At 43.0% G+C, this 23,119-nt stretch overlaps 1 protein-coding gene across 1 annotated transcript in view; it reads left to right on the top strand.

Moving 5' to 3' along the window:
* The first annotated feature begins 1,116 nt into the window (after positions 1 to 1,116).
* The window catches only part of vldlr (very low density lipoprotein receptor), a 56,428-nt gene continuing 34,425 nt past the window's right edge, over positions 1,117 to 23,119 (top strand). Inside the window, exons 1-5 of the mRNA XM_033989363.2 lie at positions 1,117 to 1,491; positions 3,297 to 3,416; positions 8,511 to 8,633; positions 17,800 to 17,922; positions 21,926 to 22,134. Coding sequence (XP_033845254.1) covers positions 1,416 to 1,491; positions 3,297 to 3,416; positions 8,511 to 8,633; positions 17,800 to 17,922; positions 21,926 to 22,134 — 651 coding nt within the window. The 5' untranslated portion in view covers positions 1,117 to 1,415. The remainder of the gene's footprint in view (positions 1,492 to 3,296; positions 3,417 to 8,510; positions 8,634 to 17,799; positions 17,923 to 21,925; positions 22,135 to 23,119) is intronic.

Below are 23,119 nucleotides of genomic sequence, written 5' to 3' on the forward strand. Positions count from 1 at the left end.
TGATCAATCACCCCCAAAAGCAAATGTTATCATCAAAACCCTCTTGGACTTTGGTCATGCGTTTTTATTAATTCAGCAGTGCATATCTTGCATCTCTCTCTCTCTCTGTCTCTCTCTCTCCCTCTCTCTGTGTCTCTCTCTCTCTGTGTCTCTCTCCCTCTCTCTCCTGTCTCTCTCTCTGTCTCTGTGTGTGTGTGTCTCTCTATCTCTCTCTGTGTCTCTCTTTCTCTGTCTCTCTCTCTCTGTCTCTCTCTCCGTGTCTCTCTCTCTATATCTCTCTTTCTCTCTCTGTCTCTCTCTCTCTGTCTCTCTCCTGTCACTCTCTGTGTCTCTCTCTGTGTCTCTCTCTCTCTCTGTCTCTCTGTGTGTCTCTCTCTCTCCTTGTGAAGTCTTTTTGAGGGTCAAACATATTTTTCACATACACAACTAATGACCATAAAACCACAAAATTGTAATTTAAATAGAACAGTCACAGTTGCATAAGCACACACACATTGTGCTGAGGCAGGCTGAAAGCATCAGGGGAAGTGGCTCCTTGTGGTGTGTGTGTGTGTGTGTGTGTGGGTGTGTGTGTACAATATTATGTATATTGTGCTACACCAACTTTTCGAATATTCGTATGGGTACCAGAGTTGGCTTTTTTAAAGAAATTGTACTTTTCAGAGTACTTTTCTATAGAAAATATTTTCACAGAGCAACGTTACTTTTACTTGAGTAAAACTGTTGTCTACTTCACCCACCTCTGCTCGCGTGAAGAGGCCTATACTCCGCATGGAAACGTGTCAGAACGATATTATGGTAAACGGCGCCCTCTAGTGGAAATATAATGTAAAAGCTGAAATGATACTGGACTAAAATGATCCACAGTGTTGCTGCTAAAGGTTGATCCGCGTGGCTATTACTGCCATAAGAAGGCTAACACGCGTTAGGAAACAGCATTTTTTTTCTCTGAATAAACACGTCGTTATCAAAATACAAATAATATTTCTTTCGATGCGTAAATTCACACTGCATCCCCACAGAGCATAGGGTAGACTCGGTTCAGACCTGGAGCCACAGTTGAGACTGTGCTTTGTGCGCACAGGCTTAGGATGCGGACAGTGAAGGGTTAACAAAGCGCACGCACACGGCGCAGCAGCAGAGGAAAAGCCCTGGTTCTTCTGCTCCACAGCCGCCAGTCGCACGCCATTCATTTGCTCAGAAACAGATAGATCTCCTCCCACTGAGGGCCCCCCTGTGTCGACCCGTGCCGACCCGTTCCCCTTTCATCCACGCGCGTGCCTCCTGCATGCGCGTGCCCCGGCTCAATGGAATATTAGGCAGGCCCGTGGGAGCCAGCCGCGCGGAGGAGGACCAGAAGGAAGGCAAAAGGGCACCCAGGCTTCAGCTAGCAACCACCGTAGCAGAGCACAGAGATGGTGACCACGTCCATGGCACGGTTTGTGCTGCTGTCCCCGCTCGTGTGCCTCCTTCACGGGCTGTACGTTGACGGTGAGTGGCCCGGATGAGCCGCGTCGCTCGGTTCGTGTGTCTGAGAGCTAACCGCACCGTGCACCTGCTCTCGGCGCGCCTTGGCCGCGCTATATCTTGAGCTATTTAGTCGCTGCTAGCCGTGCGCCCGCTGTACCACGGTATTCAGGATGTACCCGCTCCATCCACACGCCCCCGCACCTTCCCAACACCGCACATTTGTGTCTCCCTGGTCGGCTGTCTGGCACAGTGCGGCGGTTCCTCTATGGATCAGTTTCAGGGCCTGTGTGTGCCCTGGATCTAGCCCCATTGCCAATTAAATGCACCCGGGGCCACAGGCGCTGGTGGGTCTGTCCTGCAAAACACTACCGTTATGGACAAATGTGGATAAAGTGTGTAGCATGCTTTTAATGAGGGGATTATAAATGTGGAGGCGTCACTCCACAGGACATGGTGGAAGTGTTTCATTGACTAACGCTCCATAGCTCTACTTTTGGACTGTTGGCTCACTTCTGCATGCTTTAAAGGACACCAGAAATATTACAGTACTGACAGTGATGGGAACAATACCTTAAAAATGCATTTAGGTACAGAATGCTGAATACCTGCATTAAAATGATTATGTTGCTTAGCATTTCCTGTCATAAAATCTATTAGTCCTATTTGATCATCACACATAATAATGTGTGTGTGTGTAACCCCTCTGACTTGGGTTACTGGAGTAGTAGCATTCCAACAGTCCTCTTGTTCCAGCAGCTCATCAAGGTGCCCTGGGCACCTGACGCAGACCTTGTTTCGCTGGGCGGTGTCTGAGCTGGCATCTCGTAAGGTTGATTTGCACTCATCATTGTATGAGGTAGGCAATAGCACCAAGAGTTGCACCCAAGGACCCACACTGGCTACTGGGAATTCTTAAGCAGATGACTTACTAGCTGAACTATAAATGAATGTTATTTCCTAGTACTTTTTTCTACATAAATAGTTGTTTTTGCATGAACTCCCATCCAGGTGCAGTTTGTGTCAGATACAAAAAGATTTGTTTTTTGTCAACCAAGAGTTTCTTTAGTCGACTGCAGCCCTAGTTCATCTGTGGAAAGGGACATTAAAGAGGGGGTATTTTACTTCTATGGCAAGGCAAGTTTATTTGTATAGCACAATTCATATACAAAGTAATTCAAAGTGCTTTACAGAATAAGAAAAAAAAATTAAATTCACAATCCCAACAAATCAAAACATAAATAATCACAAATAATCATCATACAATTAACATTAAAAGAGAAGAGTGCAGAACCTGGATTTATACATTGTAAAAGTTGAGATTTTAGCTGTGTAATTCTCAAACACTGATTCCCCATGTTTAGTCCTGACTCTGGTCACCAGCACGGGGCCAGTCCCTGAAGTTCTCAGAGTGTGAGATGGTTCATATGGCACTAACTATGTGGTATTAACCCCTAACACAATATATTTAGATCACCATGCACATTGAACATTGCACAGAATCTTACAGATAACTGTGAGGAGGGTTTGAATCAGGCTCAGGAGAGATCTCTCACACATGCATGGATGACATTTAAAACCTCTTCAGGCATGTTTTTGAGGAGGGAACAGTGTTATAATATGGAGAGAAATATCAAAATATAATTTTTTGTATAATGCTCCCCTCTTTAAACTCATTTACCCAAAACCCGGCAGCTACTTCACTCAATGCCTTCTCCTTTCTGCTGTGATCCAGTTTCAACTTTTATAATCCCAGTAAAACAATCTGACCAGTAAACATTTGTCATCTTGGACCCACTGAATGCACTGATGGCTAAACGTGTGTCCAGGTACAAAGACTGAGTGCGAGCCCAACCAGTTTCAGTGTGGGAACGGCCGCTGCATCCCGTCTGTGTGGCAGTGTGACGGGGACAAGGATTGTAGTGATGGCAGCGACGAGGGATCCTGCGGTAATGACACGTACTTTAATACACTTCACTTCTGCTTTCGCAACACACAACACATTTTGAAGCACAATATATTGCAGCAGACAAGTATTCTTCTTTTCTTAATAATTTGAGGAAACAAACGCATACACATAAGAAAAAACAATAGATGCATTTGTTTCTGATGAACAAAGTTCAGCAAAAATGTTATCAAAATCACTACTGTTCACCTAAGGCACTACATTTGAAGCTTTATTAAATCTCTAAATCTGTGTGAAATAAGTCAATCTTTTTTTTCTTATTTTTTGCTTTAGTGTCTGTACTTTTACGTAGCAGAATTGAATACTTCTTCCACCACTGGTTGTAACTAGTCATAGAAGTTACTTTACATCTCAAATCATATAAAAGTAGCTAAAATCTCCCCATTATTGAAAAGAAAATGTCAAACCAAAAATGTACTGTTCCAGCTGTCATACATTGAACAATATAGTAATTATCGTAACCGGCCGAATTTTTAGGGTTTGATTAGTCAACACATTTTTACCAAACAAATGTTGAAATATGAATGAGTCTGAAGGCTGGTATTTAGAGAAGTATATATATCTACGATTAAAATGTTGATGAAATTCTGAAATTGTCCTGACTGAATATTGCCTGTGTTCTAAAAGCTCTTTTCAGATGTGTTTTACAGTCTGTGTAGTCCAGACTACAATTACGTCTGAACTAGAAAAAATACAAAATGACCAGCATTACAAAACCCTTAGTGTCCTTCGTTTTTCTTCCTCTGTTGGATATAATGCTTTGATAATAATATTTTGGAGGAGGGTGTGCCACAGCAGATTAAACAAGAAGTGCTGAGAAACTCAAAAATATTTACAAAACACTGACATAGATGACTCACCCTCACACAGAGAATGAGTAAACCTATTCTAACGCCTTCTGCTTCTAGTCAGTGTCCGTGACCTGGTGTTAGTGCGTCACAGTGACTAGAAACGCCACAGCCCAATAGTTACATTTGTGGTATAGTCTTAAAGCAGATGCCTGTGCAAAGTTTTGATAACATCATAATGTTATTGCAGGAAAATGAGAAAATCCCATTAATGCTAATTGGACATATTTACATTTACATTTGCATGCCCTTGTTTTTAAAGGTTTAGGGTTTGCCACCTGCTGTTGTGGAGATGTTGACAGTACTGCATTAAAGTGTCCACGGAGTTTAGCTCCTCCAGGGGACCTGTCACGATAATTACTGTATCGACTTATCTATTATATGAAAGATGAAACAATATATTTTGGGGCTGTACAATATATCATGTGCACGTTTTCTTTGCAGTAATGGGGATATTTTTGTTATTTGAGATTTGTATTTGTTGTGATATGGTAAGATTTGAGCTGTAAAGGGTTGTATATGTACCTCCGTGACTAAATATTGCTTAATTCTGCTATTTATTTGTTGCAACTCCGGCCATTTAATGATATAGTTTATTTTAAAAATGGTTCACTGGGATTAACCTGCTTTATTATGATGATATATATTATTGTGATATTTCTCTGTAGCAAAATTTCATGCTTCAAAATGTGTTATCGTGATAGGTCTACCTCCAGGCCAGTTTAAAGGTCAGATCTATGGAGGTGACACACTTCACATTAAAGGTCTTGTATTATATAAAAATAACTCTTGTGAGCTTTAAGCCATTTTCTAATGCTGTTACCTCCTCAAAAATATCCCCGGAGTTGTGTTTTGTTTATTCATACACGTTTGAGTAATCCTTTCTTATTAGTCTGTTACATCTCCAAACTCAAAATGCTCTGCTCCTTGTGATGTCATGAAGTGTTAGTTTACAAGTCAACAAATTCTTTTACCTTTTGTTCAGTAGAGGATGGCAAGTCCAGGGCTGAAATCATCCAAATGATTCTAGTATGGAGTTTTAAATACAATGGAGCACTTCCTGTACTACCTCATGACATCACAAGTTTGAGAAAAGAACTCAACCTAAATATGTAGGACTTATGTGTTAAACTTGTGTGAATGAAACAAAAAACAAAACAACTATGATTTTTATTAGGATAAAACATAACAAATCAGAAAATATCATAATGGCCCTTTTAAGAATAGATGTGTTTTTAGGACATTGACAATAGAAACATTTAATTCATTCAAGTTTAATGCCATACTATAGAACATTCCAGGCAAAGTAATAATCTTCATGGAGATGAGCAGGTGGTGAGTGGTTAGTCCACAACATGTGCACAGCCAACAAGCACATGACCGAGGACTGACTGGTGTATTTTTAGCTCAGACTCCGTCCATTATGTGCGGAGCGTAGTTTACTTTTAGCAGCCACAGTCTCACCTTTGTTCAGACTTTGAGACTGAACATACCTCAGCAAAACTGTGGTAGTTTTGAAACTGGCTGGCGATAAAACGAAGGCAAAGGGATTCTCAACAAGACACATTTAGGTCAATATCCTAAAAATGTTAACTTAATGTGTCCAGTCCCATTCAACGTGTGCGTTCATTCCCAATTGAAGGTGTGGAGAGAAGTGCAAAAAGAGTTCTGTATTTTCCAGACTATAAGTTCCACTTTTTTATTGTTCAGAAGTGACACCAAGGATGAAGAATTTTATGGATTTATTGATTTGGAGTGATATTGAGAGTAAACTTGTTAGTTTGTTTTTTATGCTTTAGTTAGTTAGGTTAATTAGTTAGTTTATGATTAACTGTTAATATCTTACATTAACATACCAGACACTTTTTCAGTTCATTGTCTATGCTTCATGTAGCTGAATAAATTTGTGTTAAGTGAACTGTTACATGTATAAACAACTGTTAGATGTTTGACACATTTGAAAATTTACTTGACTCGTTTCTTTTATACATATTCCCCTTATTTATAAGTCCATAGAGGTGATAATTTTTCATTTGAAACAATATTGTAAATGTTTAATTTAACATAAGTCTAGTTTAAGGTCACAAAAACTACTTTTCTTGTCTTCTGGTTAAGCAGTTTTTTTTTTGTTTTTTTTTACACTAATGCGGAGTCTTACCCAACAGAGCACTCTTCAAGAAACAAGTAAAGTAAAATAGAAGTATTTTACAAGTTAAGTAAAATGTATAGTATTCGGAATATAAAGTTTTGGGTTCACTGGTTTGTTTACTAGCAGGCTAAAGTGGTATGTATGTTTTCCACATGTTCAGTTTTGTGTGTATATGTAATATGAGCCAGAGCTTATGTTATATTTTATGCGTTTGCTAGTTCTACGGTATGAACTGTGATGAAGAAGTAAGGCAATCTTGTGTCCCTTGTTTTTGCAGACAAGTTGGCATATGTTACGTTAGCGTACCGTAGTTATCTGACTGTTAATATCTTACATTAACATACCAGACATGTATTCAGTTTGTTGTCTATGTGTTATGTTAGTGTGCTGTACTGATATTCAGCTTTTTGTTCTCTATTTTGTTTGTTCTCTTTTTAAAGATAAAATTTCTGTTCTTGGTCTCGGATTTTCTAAAATAAATTTATCTGAAAAATGCGACCTATAGTCCACTGCAACTTGTATGTTTTTTTTTCTTCATTATTACGCATTTTTTGCTGGTGCAACGTATAGTCTGGAAAATACGGTATTCAAAATGTCATCTTGTTGAATTGTTGGAAATGTTTCCATGCAGTGTTTTATCTAATATGGGCTGGTGTTATAAGATGCCTCCACCATCTTAAATCTTGGCCTCGGTATCTTAATTGTTTAACTTCATCTTATCTGTTTGTAATTTGATGCAGCAACTCATAGAGTGTGCTCTGATGTATACTTAATTGTTTATCCAGCAGAGGGTCCTGGATGAATTTTTAGACTAAATTGGCTTTCTTGGGTTTGTCTATTGTTCACTGTATGTACTGACATGGAGACATCTTGGGGACAGACCGTGCTCTGCACACAATTGTAAAGGCTCCCTGTCTCTGGCAATTATTTAAATAAATCAGACACTTCAATTGTAGACAGCTTCTCAGTTCATTTCATTTTTTGATTGTTTGCTTGCAGAAATTCCACAACAACTCAAATTAAGATAAGTCTTTGTTTTTGACTAGTGATGAATGGAGATTGACCAATATGGGTCTTCCATGGCCAATGCCAATACTAGTATGTTTAGGATCCAGAGAACTCGATGACTGATAAGCTCTACCAATATTTTTGGGGCAATCATGTATGGCAGATTTCGGTAATTTTGCCCAAATTATCTAATTTGAATTTAGTACAAACCCATCCCTGACCTTGTTTTACTACAAACTGGAGAGCAGCACCCTCTGTTCTAAAGCTTTATTTATTTACTCTTTATGCATATGGAGGCAGCTGGTTGGCTAAATATTGACCTCTGTAAATCTCCAATAAAGTGTAAATATTGGTCTGATATATCAGCCAACTGATGTATCAGCCAATCTCAAGTGATGACTGATAATACATGTCTTTTTTTATGTTTTGGTCATGGGGTTGGTTTTTAAAATGAAATGGAAAAGCGCAGAAATAGCACCCCTTGATTATGGCTGCAAGATATACATTTCTGCTTATTGTATTTTAAACAGGGCGCCTATGAAAAAGCCCAAGTACTCTCATTGGGTTCACCTGTATAAAGATAAAGAAGAATCAAATTGGACTCACAAGGTGGAACAGCATTTTGAGCTTTGGATTTGCAGACACCCTAATAAACGGTCATTCAAATATGTGTGAATGAAACAAAACACAGTGGGTATGTTTCTGATGAGCGTTGATGAACAGCTTAAAGCTCCCAAGAGACTATTTTCCATAATATAGGACTTTTTAAGTCTTCTCCCAAATGTTAAAACTCCTGGATGGGTTTGAAATATGAACTTTGAACAGAATTCTGCTATAAAAACGTACATTAATTACAATGCCTGTCAGAAATATTGCTATTATTATTATTTTTTTCCCCATCTTTATTCACATTTTCACTTTTGCATATCTTCAAAAGGCCACTGTCAACAGGCATTGTCGAGGGTGGCAATCTGAATTAATCTCCCTTTCCTTGTAGTTATCCTCTGCAGTAGTGCTTGGCCCTGTGCTATTCTCCTGGTTCCTAACATGTCCCTCCTTTGTGTGTATGCAGTCCATAAGACGTGTGCAGACTCGGACTTCGTGTGCCAGAGTGGAGGCTGTGTGCCTGTGCGCTGGCAGTGTGACGGAGAACCAGACTGTGAGGATGGGTCAGACGAAGCCATGGACATCTGCCGTAAGTGCCCCCTTGTTCATCTTAACCCTTTGTAAGTGCTCCCCTACGTACACAGTGTAGGAGCTTTTCTTAAACTAAAACATGCACAAACGTCTAATCCACCAGTTAAGGTAGTCCTGACCAAACCTGTTTTATATAAATAGACATGGCTAATGCGCTAGCCACCGCATTCCATATAGGAAGTATAGGAAGGAGCCTCATCATTTTGGTGTTATTCATATTATCGTCTTACCATTCTGGGTCATTTTGTAGAAATTGCCTTTGTTCTGACCTCTGCAAATTAGAATGATCACCATTATTGAACCCTCAGTAGTAAATACACAAGTTTGGGGTCTTTGTAAAGGTAACACCCTATAGTTTTACCCACAGGTCAAAATCACTGCAAGTATGTCTGGTAAACATTTGTACACTTGGAACACGCATAAAAAATATTTTTCTCATCCTCGCCTAAATTCTTTTGTTAAAATGAAGGTGTAGAAATCTGCAGTAGGTCGCTGCGGACAAAAATACACTATATCTCAACTGAAAATATTGTTGACCTCTCATATCAAATTTGAAGACGATATCTATAAAAATGAGATTTTTACTAATTTTATCATTGGTTAATCCAGGTGTTTTATGGAGGGACTTTTCATGTATCCAAATTTATCCAAACCTATCCAAATGGAGACATTTGGAGAATGTTTGAGAAAAATGCAATAACCCACAGACATCAATGAGGACTTTATTTAGAGTTTACTCTTAGAGGAATCTGTATCTGCACACCCAGCTGCCCTATTACTTATGTACATTTATATATCATATCAAAACACAATATTAAATGTATATTTGTATATAAAATACAGTCAAAACAAGTGATAAGGGTCAAAATAAATATACATTTACATACTTCACACTGTAAACAGTAAAGAAAACACACACTGCAAACTGAAAACACACTGTACGTGATTATGGCTGGTCTTCTGTGTGCCAGTCATTATAACAGTCTCTTTGTTGCTGGAAGCACAGGGGTATATAGCGAGTTAAACATTTCACTGGAGTTTTGGCATGTCACTTCCTGCACTTGAACCTGTCTTGTGTCTTGTCATCCCGCGGGTTGAGGTACACAATACAATGATGCTTCTCCCTGTTTCTTTCTTCCTGTTGTGTTCTGAAGACAAGCGTTTCTCTAAAGACCTTTTGATGCAATGGGATTTTGCCCTTTGCTATTGTGAATGCCTTCTCTGTAAAGGACTAGGTAGATAAATTTAAATATCTTTTAATTTGCATGTTATGTGAATAAGTAGCACAAAATGGTGACTCATAGTGCACATAGTTCCTGTGAAGAGTTATGGATCAGACTTTGTTTATTGTTGATATCTGGCAGAATATAGTTCAGACAGCAATGACTGTGCTGCCCAATGATAAACCCAAATGTCATCTTCTGATCGACACCTAATTTGACAGTCAACATTGCGAATCACTGAAGCCCCAGAAAACAGAATGTTTATGCTTGCTGTCACTGTTGTAATATTAACCAATTACTACACATTACACATTACTGATGCTTTACGCTAACAGCCATTGAGCGGCGGAACAAGACGATGTATAGTTTGGCATGCTTTAATGTATATAACTATAGTGTAAAGATGAAGCTCCGCTCTGTGTGTAAATCCTGCATCACTGTGCATTGTTTAGTTTTTGTATGATTATGGAAATGTATATGATATAATATTACTTCAACCCTCTCAATTTTGTACTTTTTTGTTACTAATGTGTGCATTTTTCCTTAGGCACATGGGGTGAGGTTGACCTATCAAATGTACTCATTGGCTATTGCAAGGTTTTGTACAAAACAAAGAAATGGTACAAGACATTTTATTATTTTTTTTTACCATTTTCTGGACATTAGCATTGTGAATGCCTTCATTCTCTATAAATGACACTGTAGATCAAAGGTAAAAATCCCTATGTGCACCAAAAGGCCTTTAGAAAAACTCTTGTCCTCAGAACACAGCAGGAAGAAAGAAACAGGGAGAAGCATCATCATACGTCAACCCGCGGGATGACAAAACACAAGACGGGTTGAAGTGCAGCAACAGAGACTCTATAAAGACTGTACACGATTATGGCTTGTCTTCTGTGTGCCAGTGTGTTTTTGCAGTAAACAGACACACACTTCAAAATGTAAACAGTGTATGGAATTTGTAAATGTATATTTAGTTTCTCTGTCCTCCACCTGTTACTGTATTACCGTATTTTCCGCACTATAAGGCGCATCGGAATATAAGGCGCACCTTCAATGAATGGCCTATTTTAAAACAAATTTCATATACAGGGCGCACCGCATTATAAGGCGCATAGAATATAAACTACTGTAGTATCTGGGGTTGTGTTACGCATCCACGAGATGGAGCTGCGCTAAAGGGAATGTCAACAAAACAGATAAGTCACTCAGTCAAACTTTATTAATAGAATTCTGAAAACTTTGTTCACTCACAAAACAAGTTAATTCATTCACAATATAGTAACTCTCGAAATAGTGCAACGCAATAACAATAACTCAACGTTGTTCAAACGTTAATGTCCATATTCACAATATCTCCATCCTTGTTTAGTTGTAAACACGTGAAAGAAACACGTAAAGCTCACTTTTTCAGTTCATTCCTCATTCACGAATCCGTCAAGTTTTTCCTCTTCAGTGTCTGAGTTGAACAGTTGGTCGAGCTCATTCAAAGTGCCCGATTCCGTCTCGTCAAAATCGCCATTATCCGTGTTGCTGCTGTTGTCTGACAGTTCAGTGACAATTCCTGCCTTCGTGAAGCTCGGACCACAGTTGAGACTGATATCAGCCCAGGCATTCGCAATCCATTGGCAGATTGTGGCGTATGTCGCCCAGCGCTGTCTCCCCGTTATCCCTATAGCGTCGGATCCCATCGTCGCCGTTAGACTCGCGGTGATGGACTTTCCAGCAGCGTAACTCCGCGCCCAGTCGTGCTCTCATGTGAATTCAAATGGTGTCTCAAAGCGGAGACATGGGGCAGTCTAAATATTTTACCATCATTACTGTAATCTGCCTCTGTTGTCCTGAAGGTGACGAATGAGAGCGGGGATTTTCACACTCATTTATTCGATGCGTAAAAGAAAAAAATACGGATGGATGTGTAAAATAGAAGTAGTTGTGTGAAAAAATGCAGTAAATTCTGATACTTCGTTTGACATGATTTTTATGGCTAAAAAAGAATAAAAGTCTAGGTCTAGGTGAACTATACTGACCCATAGTGAGCTCAGTCCTTAAAGGGTTATTACCGCTATTATTTCGGTGACGCCTCCTGACTACGGGTGTCATAATTGACCAATATTGATCCATATATAAGGCGCATCGGATTATAAGGCGCACTGTGGGTTTTTGATAAAATGAAAGGCTTTTAGGTGCGCCTTATATTGCGGAAAATACAGTAATGGCACCTGTTTGAGTTTGTGTGAAGAATCAGCTGTGGGAGCAATTATTAGAAAATGGAAAACATACAAGGCCACTGATAATCTCCCTCGATCTGGGGCTCCACGCAAGAGCTCACCCCGTGAGGTCAAAATGACCACAAGAACGGTGAGCAAATCCCAGAACCACACGGGGGGACCTAGTGAATGACCTGCAGAGAGCTGGGACCAAAGTAACAAAGGCTACCATCAGTAACACACTACGCCCCCAAGGACTCCAATTCTGCAGTGCCAGACGTGTCCCCCTGCTTAAGCTAGTACATGTCCAGGCCCATCTGAAGTTTGCTTGAGAGCATTTGGATGATCCAGAAGAGGATTGGAGGAATGTCATATGGTCTGATAAAATCAAAATATAACTTTTTGGTAAAAACTCAACTTGTCTGTGTAAAATCTAAGTCGTCCAAGTCTGATCCATAGAAAAAGACGAAGTTTAAATCTGTCAACTGGACAAATCGTAGGAGTGAAGACGTTTTGCTGCTCATCCAAGCCGCTTCTTCAGTTCTGATCAGATTGCTGGTGGCCACTGCCTTATATTTATCTGAGGGGAGGGGCTTACCACACTGGAACCATAAACGGCTATTGTCTCCAGTTTCAGCTGAGACTACCCTATTCAGCCTTTAAAGACCCTGCTATTCTCATTATTCTGGGTCTGAGGATGGAGTTATAGAAGGCGGAAGCTGGTGACCTGAGACTGAAGGGAACTGAGCAGCGCCAGACCTCCTCCCTCCAAGATAACATCAGAGGAAAGGCTCTAGAAAAGGACCACAGCATCAACATTTTGCCAGCTAACAAAGGGAGATGCACCGTGATCCTGAACTCAGCAGATTACAAGGCTAAAGTGAACAGCCTCCTCAATGACACTGCCATCTATGAACTGCTGAAACAAGACCCTAGCAGTGGGTACAAGAAGAAAATCATAGACTGCTTACAGAAGCTTGAGAATGAGGGAGTCATTGACAGCTATATTACAGACTCTATCCTGGTGATTCCATTCCCTGTATCTATGGCCTCCCAAAAATCCACAAAGGAGGAGTACCCCTCAGACCCATTGTATGTAGTGTTGATTCTATCACATACAATGTGGCCAAACATCTGAAGACCACCCTGGCTCCTCTGGTGAGCAACACCATGTTGAGAACACAGCAGAATTTGTGAGCAAAATCAAGCATCTCCAGTTTGATCCGGATGAGACTATGGTTTCATTTGATGTGACTTCTCTTTTCACTTGTATCCCCACATCAGTAGCAGAGGAGGCTACTGCAGGATACTAAGCTAAAAGAGAAAACAAAACTGACACCGGACCAAATCTGCCAACTGCTGGAAATTTGTCTTAATACCACATATTCTAGTTTAGATGAAACTTCTACAGGCAAATCCACAGCTGTGCCATGGCCTCACCGGCAATGTTCCCTCTAATTTTTCTCGAGTCTGAGCAAACACACAAACTCCCTGAGCGTCCCATGGACCACTGTGAGCAACATCAGACCTGTGCACTGTGGTCATGCTGCATCGCATCCATCCAAGTTAAATGGTTTATTAAAAGAATCAAATTTCCGCATTTACATTTCTGTTATAAGACTTTTAATTAAGTGCTTTAGCCACTTATACAATGAAAATGACAAAAATCTTGACCTGTGTAGCATGTTAATGCTATTGGAAGTATAAATATTTCATTTTAACTATGGCAAAACATGAGCTTCCAACCAAACCAAGCCAACTGTAAACTCCAATGTTGAAAACACACTTAACATTTTTATTATAAAGCTCTGACTTGTATTATGAGTATAAGCCATTGTGTGAAGCTTTTGCTTGATTTTTACAACTCATAAACTAGTGACAGTATTCAATGACCAACACACACTGAGAGGAATCTGTATCTGCACAGCTCCTCTATTACTGTACATTTATATATCATATCAAAACACAATATATAATGTGTATTTGTATATAAAATATATTCAAAACAAGTGGTATGGGTCAAAATAAATATATTTACAAACCACACACTGCAAACAGTGAACAAACACACACACTTTAAAATATTAAAATATGTCATTGTGTCCTTAGGCAAGACACTTCACCCAAGTGGTGTGTGTGTGTGGATGTGGGGGGGGGGATAACACATAATACACATTTGATCCACAATTAAGTCAATAGCAGAGTAAACCACGCTTACCGATCAGGAACAGCATCCAGTCCATCAGCACATAAGGTCCTCTGCTCCTGAGTCCATCATGAGATCTTCACTTGGTTCCACAAACCGCTCCGGGTCCGAGATGCCTCTAGTTTAACTTGTACAAACATCCACAGTGTCCTTGGTCGCGTACTTCCTTTGTTTTGTCCGTTTCGTCCTGTTTAAAATGCAAAACTGCTGGAAAACAGTGCATAAATTATGCTCGTGGATCTTTGCCCGAGGGTGGGCCGTCGGAGCGTTAAGGGGTTAAACGAGTTTTCACTCCACGTCGGCCACATCGGCTAAAACTCTGATCGCGGCGCATGAGGACGCCTGTCAATGACGTTGATGAGCTGCACAAATACGTCTGTGAATCAAATAATTGTCTGGAGCAGCTCGTCCCCGGTCACACTCACTGACTCACACTGAAAAATAGCGCAGAATGAATTGTTGTGTTTATTTTATTTTCAACTCCGGTTCGTTTAGAGGGAACAGTGCTCACCAGTCTCTATTATGGCTAACTTATGCATGGAACAATTTGAACATGAGGCATTGGCCTCATTTCCAGGCGCTCCACCCACATATTCGTATCGATATGTGAATGACAACTGGACTAAAGTAAAAATTCAGGATCTGGAGTTTTTTACTGCAGATATTAAAACATCAAGTTCACACGGGAAGAAGCCAAGGAGAACCTTCTTAGAATGTGCAGTAACTATAGGAGAGGACTGGTGACTCCAGGTAGAAGTCTACAGGAAGCCCACACACACTGACCGATACCTGCTGTTTGATTCACACCATCCACTGCAGCACAAACCCTACAACACAGAGCTCAAGTGGGGCCCACAAACACAGAGGGAAAAGTGAAGGAGGAGCAACATGTGGAGAAAGCCCTCTCTGCTTGTGGATATCCAAAGTGGGCCTTCAGTAGGATCTAAAAGAGCTAAAAAAAACAGGACAACAGGGAATCTGAACCCAGAAGGAGAGGTGTTACCATTCCTTACACAGTGGGTGTGTCTGAAAAACTTAAGAGAATTTCCAGACAGTATGAGATTCCTGTCTTTTTCCAACCCACACACACTAAGACAAAAACTGGTTCACCCAAAGGACAAAACCCCGAGTGATAAACAAAGTAATGCAGTCTACTCCATTCAGTGTAGTGAAGAGTGCAGTGAGCGTTACACTGGAGAAACTAAACAGCTACTCCATAAGAGGAGGTACCAACACCGGCGTGAGAGTTCCTCTGGACCCCAATCCACCGTACATCTCCAAAAGGAGTGGTAAGTGTCTTTGAGATGGAGATAGTGAAGTTCACATCTTAACCAGAGAAAATAAATGGTTTGAGAGGGGAGTTAAAGAAGCTATTATGTTAAACAGGAATGGGGGCCTGAGACATAATCTCTCCCCCGTCTAACTCCCTCCTCAGACCCAGAACAATGAGAACAATAGCAGGGTCGTTAAGGGCTGAATAGGGTAGTTTCAGCTGAAACTGGAGACAATAGATGTTTACAGTTTCAGTGTGGTTAGCCCCTCCCCTCAGATGGATGTAAGGCAGTGGCCACCAGAAATCTGACCAGAACTGAAGCAGTGGCTTGGATGAGCAGCGAAACGTCTTTACTCTTACGATTTGTCCAGTTGACAGATTTAAACTTTTTTTTTTTCTATAAAAAAATGTCAACTTGTTGTGTTTAGAGGGGAAAGAATGCTGAGTGGCATCAAAAGAACACCACAACTACTGTGAAGCATGGGAGTGGAAATATCATTCTTGTGGCAGTTTTTCTGAAAAGGAACCAAGACTACTGATCTCTGTAAATTGAAGAATGAATGGGGCCAGGCATCATGAGATTTTGAGTGAAAATATCCTTCCATCAGCAAGGGCATTGAAGATGAAATGTGCCTGGGACCATTGTCTTGCTGAAAGACCCAAACAAACCGCCAAGGCAACGAAGGAGTGGCTTTGTCAGAAGCATTTTAAGGTCCTGGAGTGGCCTAGCCAGTCTCCAGATCTCAACCCTATAGAAAGTCTTTGGAGGAAGTTGAAAGTCCGTGTTACCCAGCCTCAAAACATCGCTGGTCTAGAAGAGATTTGCACAGAGGAATGGGCCTAACTATCAGCAACAGTGTGTGAAAACCTTATGGAGACTTACAGAAAACGTTTGACCTGTCATTGCCAACAAAAAGTATATAACAAAGTATTGAGAAGAACTTTTGTTATTGACCAAATACTTATTTTCCACCATCATTTGCAAAGAAATTCTTTAAAAATCAGACAATGTGATTTTCTGGATTTTTTTTCTCATTTCGTCTCTCATAGTTGAAGTGAACCTATGATGAAAATTACAGGCCTTTCTCATCTTTTTAAGTGGCAGAACTTGCACAATTGGTGGCTGATTAAGTACTTTTTCCTCACTGTATATACAAATATACATTTCATATTGTGTTTTGATATGCTATATAAATGTACATAAGTAATTGAGCAGGTAGGTGTGCAGATAAAGATTCCTCTAAGAGTAAGCTCTCAGTAAAGCCCTCATTGATGTCTGTGGGTTGAAGCACTGCATTTCCCCCCCCCCCATGTTCTCCAAATGTTTCCATTTGGATAGGTTTGGATAAATTTGGATGCATTAAAAGTCCCTCCATAAAACACTTGCAATTACTAATAATAAAATGAGTGTAAAAATCAAATTTTTATAGATTTTGTCCTCAAATTTGAAATGTGAGTGGTCAACAATATTTTCAGTTGAAATGTAGTGTATTTTTGTCCCTAGCGACCTACTGCAGCTTTCTACACCTTCATTTTAACAAAAACATTCAGGTGAGGATGAGAAATTATTTGTGTGTTAGTGTATAAATGCTTAGCAGACATGCTTACTGTGATTCTGACATCTGTGTGTAAAACTATAGGGTGTTGCCTATACAAAGACTCTGAATATAGTGTATATATATTACACAGTATATACTACTGAGGGTTCAATAATGGTTATCATTTTAATTTGGAGAGGTCAGAAGAAAGGCAATTTCACCAAAATGACCCGGAATTGTAAGGGGTTAAACCGTGGTGTGGAAAAGCGCATTACCTCCAACAGCGTCACTCCAGGTTGGCTTTTTGGTTCCTATGATACTCGTGGTTGGAGTTCCAAATATAGAACTCTGCTCCAAGGTCCGAGTTCCAAATATAGACCTCTGCTTCAAATTCACCCCAATAACTACTTGCCTCAATGAGCTTTAGCTGACCGTTATGGATGACTTCACACACCTTAGTCCACTTCTTTATACAATCTATGGTCAAGATCTGGAGAGGGCTGACTGGGTGCTACACTGCAGTTGCCTACTACTCCAGACAGGTTGCCCTGAAGGATTGGTTAAATGCATAGGATGGGTCACCCCCATTGCCTAGTATGAAAGTGGTGTGTGTGCATAAGTATGTTGGGGAGGGGCTGTGGGGGTTACGTAGCAGAACCTGAGGGAGTCACTTGAGGACCCTGTCTACCATGTGTATGTGCTGTGTGTGTGCAGACATGAGGACGTGCCGTCTGAATGAGTTCAGCTGCTCGGCAGGTTCCACTCAGTGCATCCCTCTGTACTGGAAGTGTGACCAGGAGAAGGACTGTGACAATGGGGAGGATGAGCTCAACTGTGGTACGTCTGTGCACCAGCTCATAACTTACTTATTTTTACTTACAGGCATGGAATTAGAGATAAAAAAGTGACTCCCAAGAAAAGAACAATTTCTCTAAGCACCTGAGAATTGGATATAAAATATGACAATACAACATTTAAAGAAGGGGTATTACACTTCTATATGGTATTACCTCTTAACACATAACGTATTTAGATCACCATGTTACCTTTTTATTGTTTTGAATGCTATATGCACCAAAAACATATTAATATGTTTATGTTCCCTGTGTTAAGTCATTCCCCTCTTAGAGCACTATTGCAACACAATCTGCAAATATATTGCTAATAAAACTACTGCACATCACATCAGGTTCGTGAAGTTGTAGTGTATTGTTTTGTGTCATGCTTTTGTACATTTTTGGAAAATGATCGTGCAGGAGCATGGGTGACATAGGCTTGTAGGTTGAGCCTTGTACAGGATGGTACAGGATGGTACAGCTAACTGTAAGGAGTATTTGAATAGGGCCCGGCAGAGTTACTTTGATTAATGAAGCATGCATGATGACATCTACAATCCATCCATTTTCTTCGGTTTATCTGGGGCCGGGTTGTGGGGGCAGCAGTCTAAGCAGGGACTCCCAGACTTCCCTCACCCCGGACACATCCTATAGCTCCTCCAGTGGGACAAGGCATTCTCAGGCCAGCCGAGAGACATAGTCCCTCCAGTGTGTCCTGGGTCTTCCCCAGGGCCTTCTCCCGGTGGGACATGCCCGGAACACCTCCCTAGGGAGGCGTCCAGGAGGCATCCTGAGCAGATGCCCGAGCCACCTCAACTGGTTCCTCTCGATGTGTAGGAGCAGCGACTCTACTCCGAGCTCCTCCTGTGTGATCGAGCTCCTCACCTGATCTCTAAGGGTGCTCCCGGCCACCCTACGGAGGAAACCCATTTCGGCCGCTTGTATCCGCGATCTTGTTCTTTTGGTCATTACCCAGAGCTCATGACCATAGGTGAGGGTAGGGAACGTAGATGGACCAGTAAATCGTGAGCTTTGTCTTGTGACTCAGCTCCTTCTTTACCACAACGGACCGATACAGTGACCGCAGCACTGCAGACGCTGCACCGATCCGCCTGTCAATCTCACGCTCCATCCTTCCCTCACTCGTGAAGAAGACCCTGAGATACTTGAACTCCTCCACTTGAGGCAGAGACTCAAAACCCACCCAGAGAGGGCAAGCCACCTTTCTCCGGTCGAGAACCATGGCCTCAGATTTGGAGGAGCTGATTCTCAACCTGGCCGCTTCACACTTGGCTGCCAACCGCCCCAGTGCTGCAGGTCCTGGCTCGAAGAAGCCATCAGGACAACATTATCTGTAAACAGCAGAGATGAAATCCTAAGGTTCCTAAACCAAAGGATTTCATCTCTGCTGTTTGCAGATGATGTGAAATCCTGAGATTCCTGAACCAAACCCCCTCCGGCCCCTGGCTGTGCCTAGAAATTCTGTCCATGAATATAATGAACAGAACCGGTGACAAAGGGCAGCCCTGGCGGAGTCCAACATGCACAGGGAACAGGTCTGACTCACTGTCGGCAATGTGAGCACAGCTCCTGCTCCGCTCATACAGGGACTGGACAGCCCTTAGCAAAGAGCTCCGGACCCCATACTCCCAGAGCACCCGCCAAAGGGCATCACGAGGGACACCATCGAATGCCTTCTCCAGATCCACCAAACACATGTGGACTGTGTTGGGCAAACTCCCATGAACCCTCAAGGACCCGATGGAGAGTATAGAGCTGGTCCAGTGTTCCGCGACCGGGATGAAAACCACACTGCTCCTCCTGAATCCGAGGTTCGACAATCAGTCGGATTCTCCTCTCCAGAACCCTGGAATAGACCTTATCGGGAAGGCTGAGGAGTGTGATTCCCCTGTAATTGTCTGCCCCTGTCTGCCAATTCAGTGGCACTGTCCCCAACCGCCACACGATGTTGCAGTGACGTGTCAGCCAAGACAGCCCCACAACATCCAGAGACTTGAGGTACTCAGGACGGATCTCATCCACCCCCGGAGCCTTGTCTCCAAGGAGCTTGCCAACCACCTCTGTGACTTCAGCCAGGGTGATGGACAAGTCCGCCTCCGGGTCTCCAGTCTCTGCTTCCTCCTTGGAAGACGTGACAGTGGGATTGAGGAGATCCTCAAAGTATTCCTTCCACCGCCCGACAACATCCCCAGTCGTGGTCAGCAGTTCTCCACTGTAAACAGTACTGGTGAAGCACTGCTTCCCCCTCCTGAGACGGTTTGCCAGAATCTCTTTGAGGCCATCCGATAGTCCTCCTCCATGGCCTCCCCGAACTCCTCCCGACCCCAAGTTTTTGCCTCTGCGATCGCACAAGCCGCGGCACGCTTGGCCCACTGGTACTCATCAGCTGCCTCAGGAGTCCCACGAGCCAATAAGGCTTGATAGGACTCCACCTTCAGTCTTACGGCATCCCTTACTTGCAGTGTCCACCACCGGGTTTGGGAATTGCTGCCACGACAAGCACTGCAGACCTTACGACCACAGCTACAAGCAGCCGCATCGACAATAGAGGTGGAGAACATCCCACTTGAAGTCCATATCCCCAGCCTCCCCCGGGATCAGGGAGAAGCTCTCCCAGAGGTGTGAGTTGAAGACCGGGCTCCACCAGACGTTCCCAGCAGACACTCACAATACACTTGGGCCTGCCAGGTATATCCAGCTTCCTCCTCCAGTGGATCCAAATCTCTACCAGGTGGTGATCAGTTGATAGCTCTGCCCCTCTCTTCACCTGAGAAGACACGCGGTCGGAGATCAGATGACACGACTACAAAGTCAATCATCAACCTCTAACCTAGAGTGTCCTGGTGCCACATGCACTGATTGACACCCTTGTACTCAAACATGGTGTTTGTTATAGGCAAAACACCGCTTGAGTTCAGATCAGGGAGGCCGTTCTTCCCGATCACGCCACTCCAGGTGTCACTGTCGTTACCCACATGGGCATTGAAGTCACCCAGGAGAACAACAGAGTCCCCGGGTGGTGCACTGTCTAGTACCCCTCCCAGGGACTCCAAGAAGGCCGGATCCGTAGGCTGACACAACGAGAGATCTGTCCCCGACCCGAAGGCACAGGGACGTGAACCTCTCGTTCACCGGGGTGAACTCCAACACGTGACAGCTGAGCTGTGGGGCAATGAGCAAGCCCACACCAGGTCGCCGCCGCTCCCCGTGGGCAACACCAGAGAAATGGAGAGTCCAGCCCCTCTCAACCCAAGCTGTGTGAGGAGGTGAGGCCGACTATATCTAGCCGGTAACGTTCAACCTCCTACACAAGCTCAGGCTCCTTCCCCCCAGCGAGGTGACATTCCATGTCCCTAGAGCTAGTCTCCATGTCCGGACATCCGATCGTCGAGGTCCCCGCCTTTGACCGCTGCCCGGATCTCTATGCACCGGCCCCTTACGGATCCTCTCGCAGGTGGTGGGTCCACGTGAGAACTGCCCCACGTCGCTCCTCTCGGGCTGAGCCCGGCTGGGCCTCGTGGGGAAAGACCCATCCACCAGGCGCTTGCTTTCAAGCACCCACCCCAGACCTGGCTCCAGGGTGGGGCCCTGGTGACACCGGTCCGGGCGACGTAACGAAACTTGATTGTGCACTCATCATAAGGGGCTTCTGAACTGCTCTTAGTCTGACCTGTCTACGATCACGATACAAAACAATATACTACAACTTCATTAACTTGATGTGTTGTTCATTAGCAGGATGCATGCTGATAGTAATGTTTGATGCCAAAAAACAAATGCATTAAATAATAGATAAACCTAAAGATAAACCATTATTTGTCCCACAATGGGTAAAGTACAATGTTGAATGTAACATGGTGATCTAAATATGTTATGTTTAAGTAATTAAGAATATCCCATTTAAGTATAATAACCCATCTTGGGGTCCAGTTGGACTACTTTAGCCACTAACAATCTAAGTATTTTCTCTCTCTGGGTTTCAGGAAACGTGACGTGCACTCTGTATGAGTTCACATGTGTGAGTGGGCGCTGTGTGTCTCAGAACTTTGTGTGTAATGGGGAGGATGACTGTGGGGACGGCTCTGATGAGGTGGAGTGTGCCCCAGCCTCCTGTGGACCCTCAGAGTTCCAGTGTGGAAATGCCTCCTGTATCCCCTCAAGCTGGGTCTGCGACGACGACGTGGACTGTCAGGTAACACTGCACTGTGCTACTGTGGACAACATGGGGTTAATCAAATCTGACTAACCATCTAACCAGCTGAAGTGCATCTCTTTAACATGTATTGACTGAATACTAATAAAACAAAACTGAGGAATAGTAGTCCCTACAGCAACTAGGTTGTAAGTGCTGATGGTGAATGTTTGGAACCATTTTCTGTCACATGAAGCATTTGGCCGACTGCAGCCACTATGTATTTTACCATCTTCACAAACCGTAGAATGTGTCTCGGAAACCACATAGATCACCACAGACCTAGAAAAACCTGAACCTTGCTCATGTTTGTTGTTGTTCATTTTCATTGACTCACATTCATTTCTTGGAGACTGACCTTACTCATAGTTGTATCAAATGGCACTGAAGTGTTGGTCACATGACTGTTCTTAAAGTGACACACACAATGCTTCATATATGTGTCAACACCTCAACTAGTTACGTTGCCTAGACCGGCGTCACTGGGGCCCCACCCTGGAGCCAGGCCTGGGGTGCTTGGGCTCGAGTGCCTGGTGGTTGGGCCTTTCCCTATGGGGCCTGGCCAGGCTCGGCCCGGGGGGGGCGACATGGGGCTGTCTTCCTGTGGGCCCATCACCTGCGGTAGGATCTGCCGGTGCATGGGGATCTGGGCAGCTGTCGAGAGCGGGGGCTTAGACGATCAGATCTCTGGACATGGAGACTGGCTCTGGGGACATGGAGGGGCTGGAGGCTGGACTCTCCATTTCTCTGGCGTCGCTCACAGGGAGCGGCAGAGAGCTGGGCTTGCTCATTGCCTCACAGCTCAGCCGCCATGTGTTGGAGTTCACCCCAGTGAACGAGAGGGTCACGTCCCTATGCTTCACCAACACTGTCTATAGTGCGGATGGAGAGCTGCTGACCAAGAGCCGCTGACCTCGACTGGGGATGTTGTCGGGCGGTGGAAGGAATGTTTTGGGGATCTCCTCAATCACACTATCGCATGTGC

This window comes from Periophthalmus magnuspinnatus, chromosome 23 (genome assembly GCF_009829125.3).
Source record: "Periophthalmus magnuspinnatus isolate fPerMag1 chromosome 23, fPerMag1.2.pri, whole genome shotgun sequence".
NCBI classification, from domain to species: domain Eukaryota; kingdom Metazoa; phylum Chordata; class Actinopteri; order Gobiiformes; family Gobiidae; genus Periophthalmus; species Periophthalmus magnuspinnatus.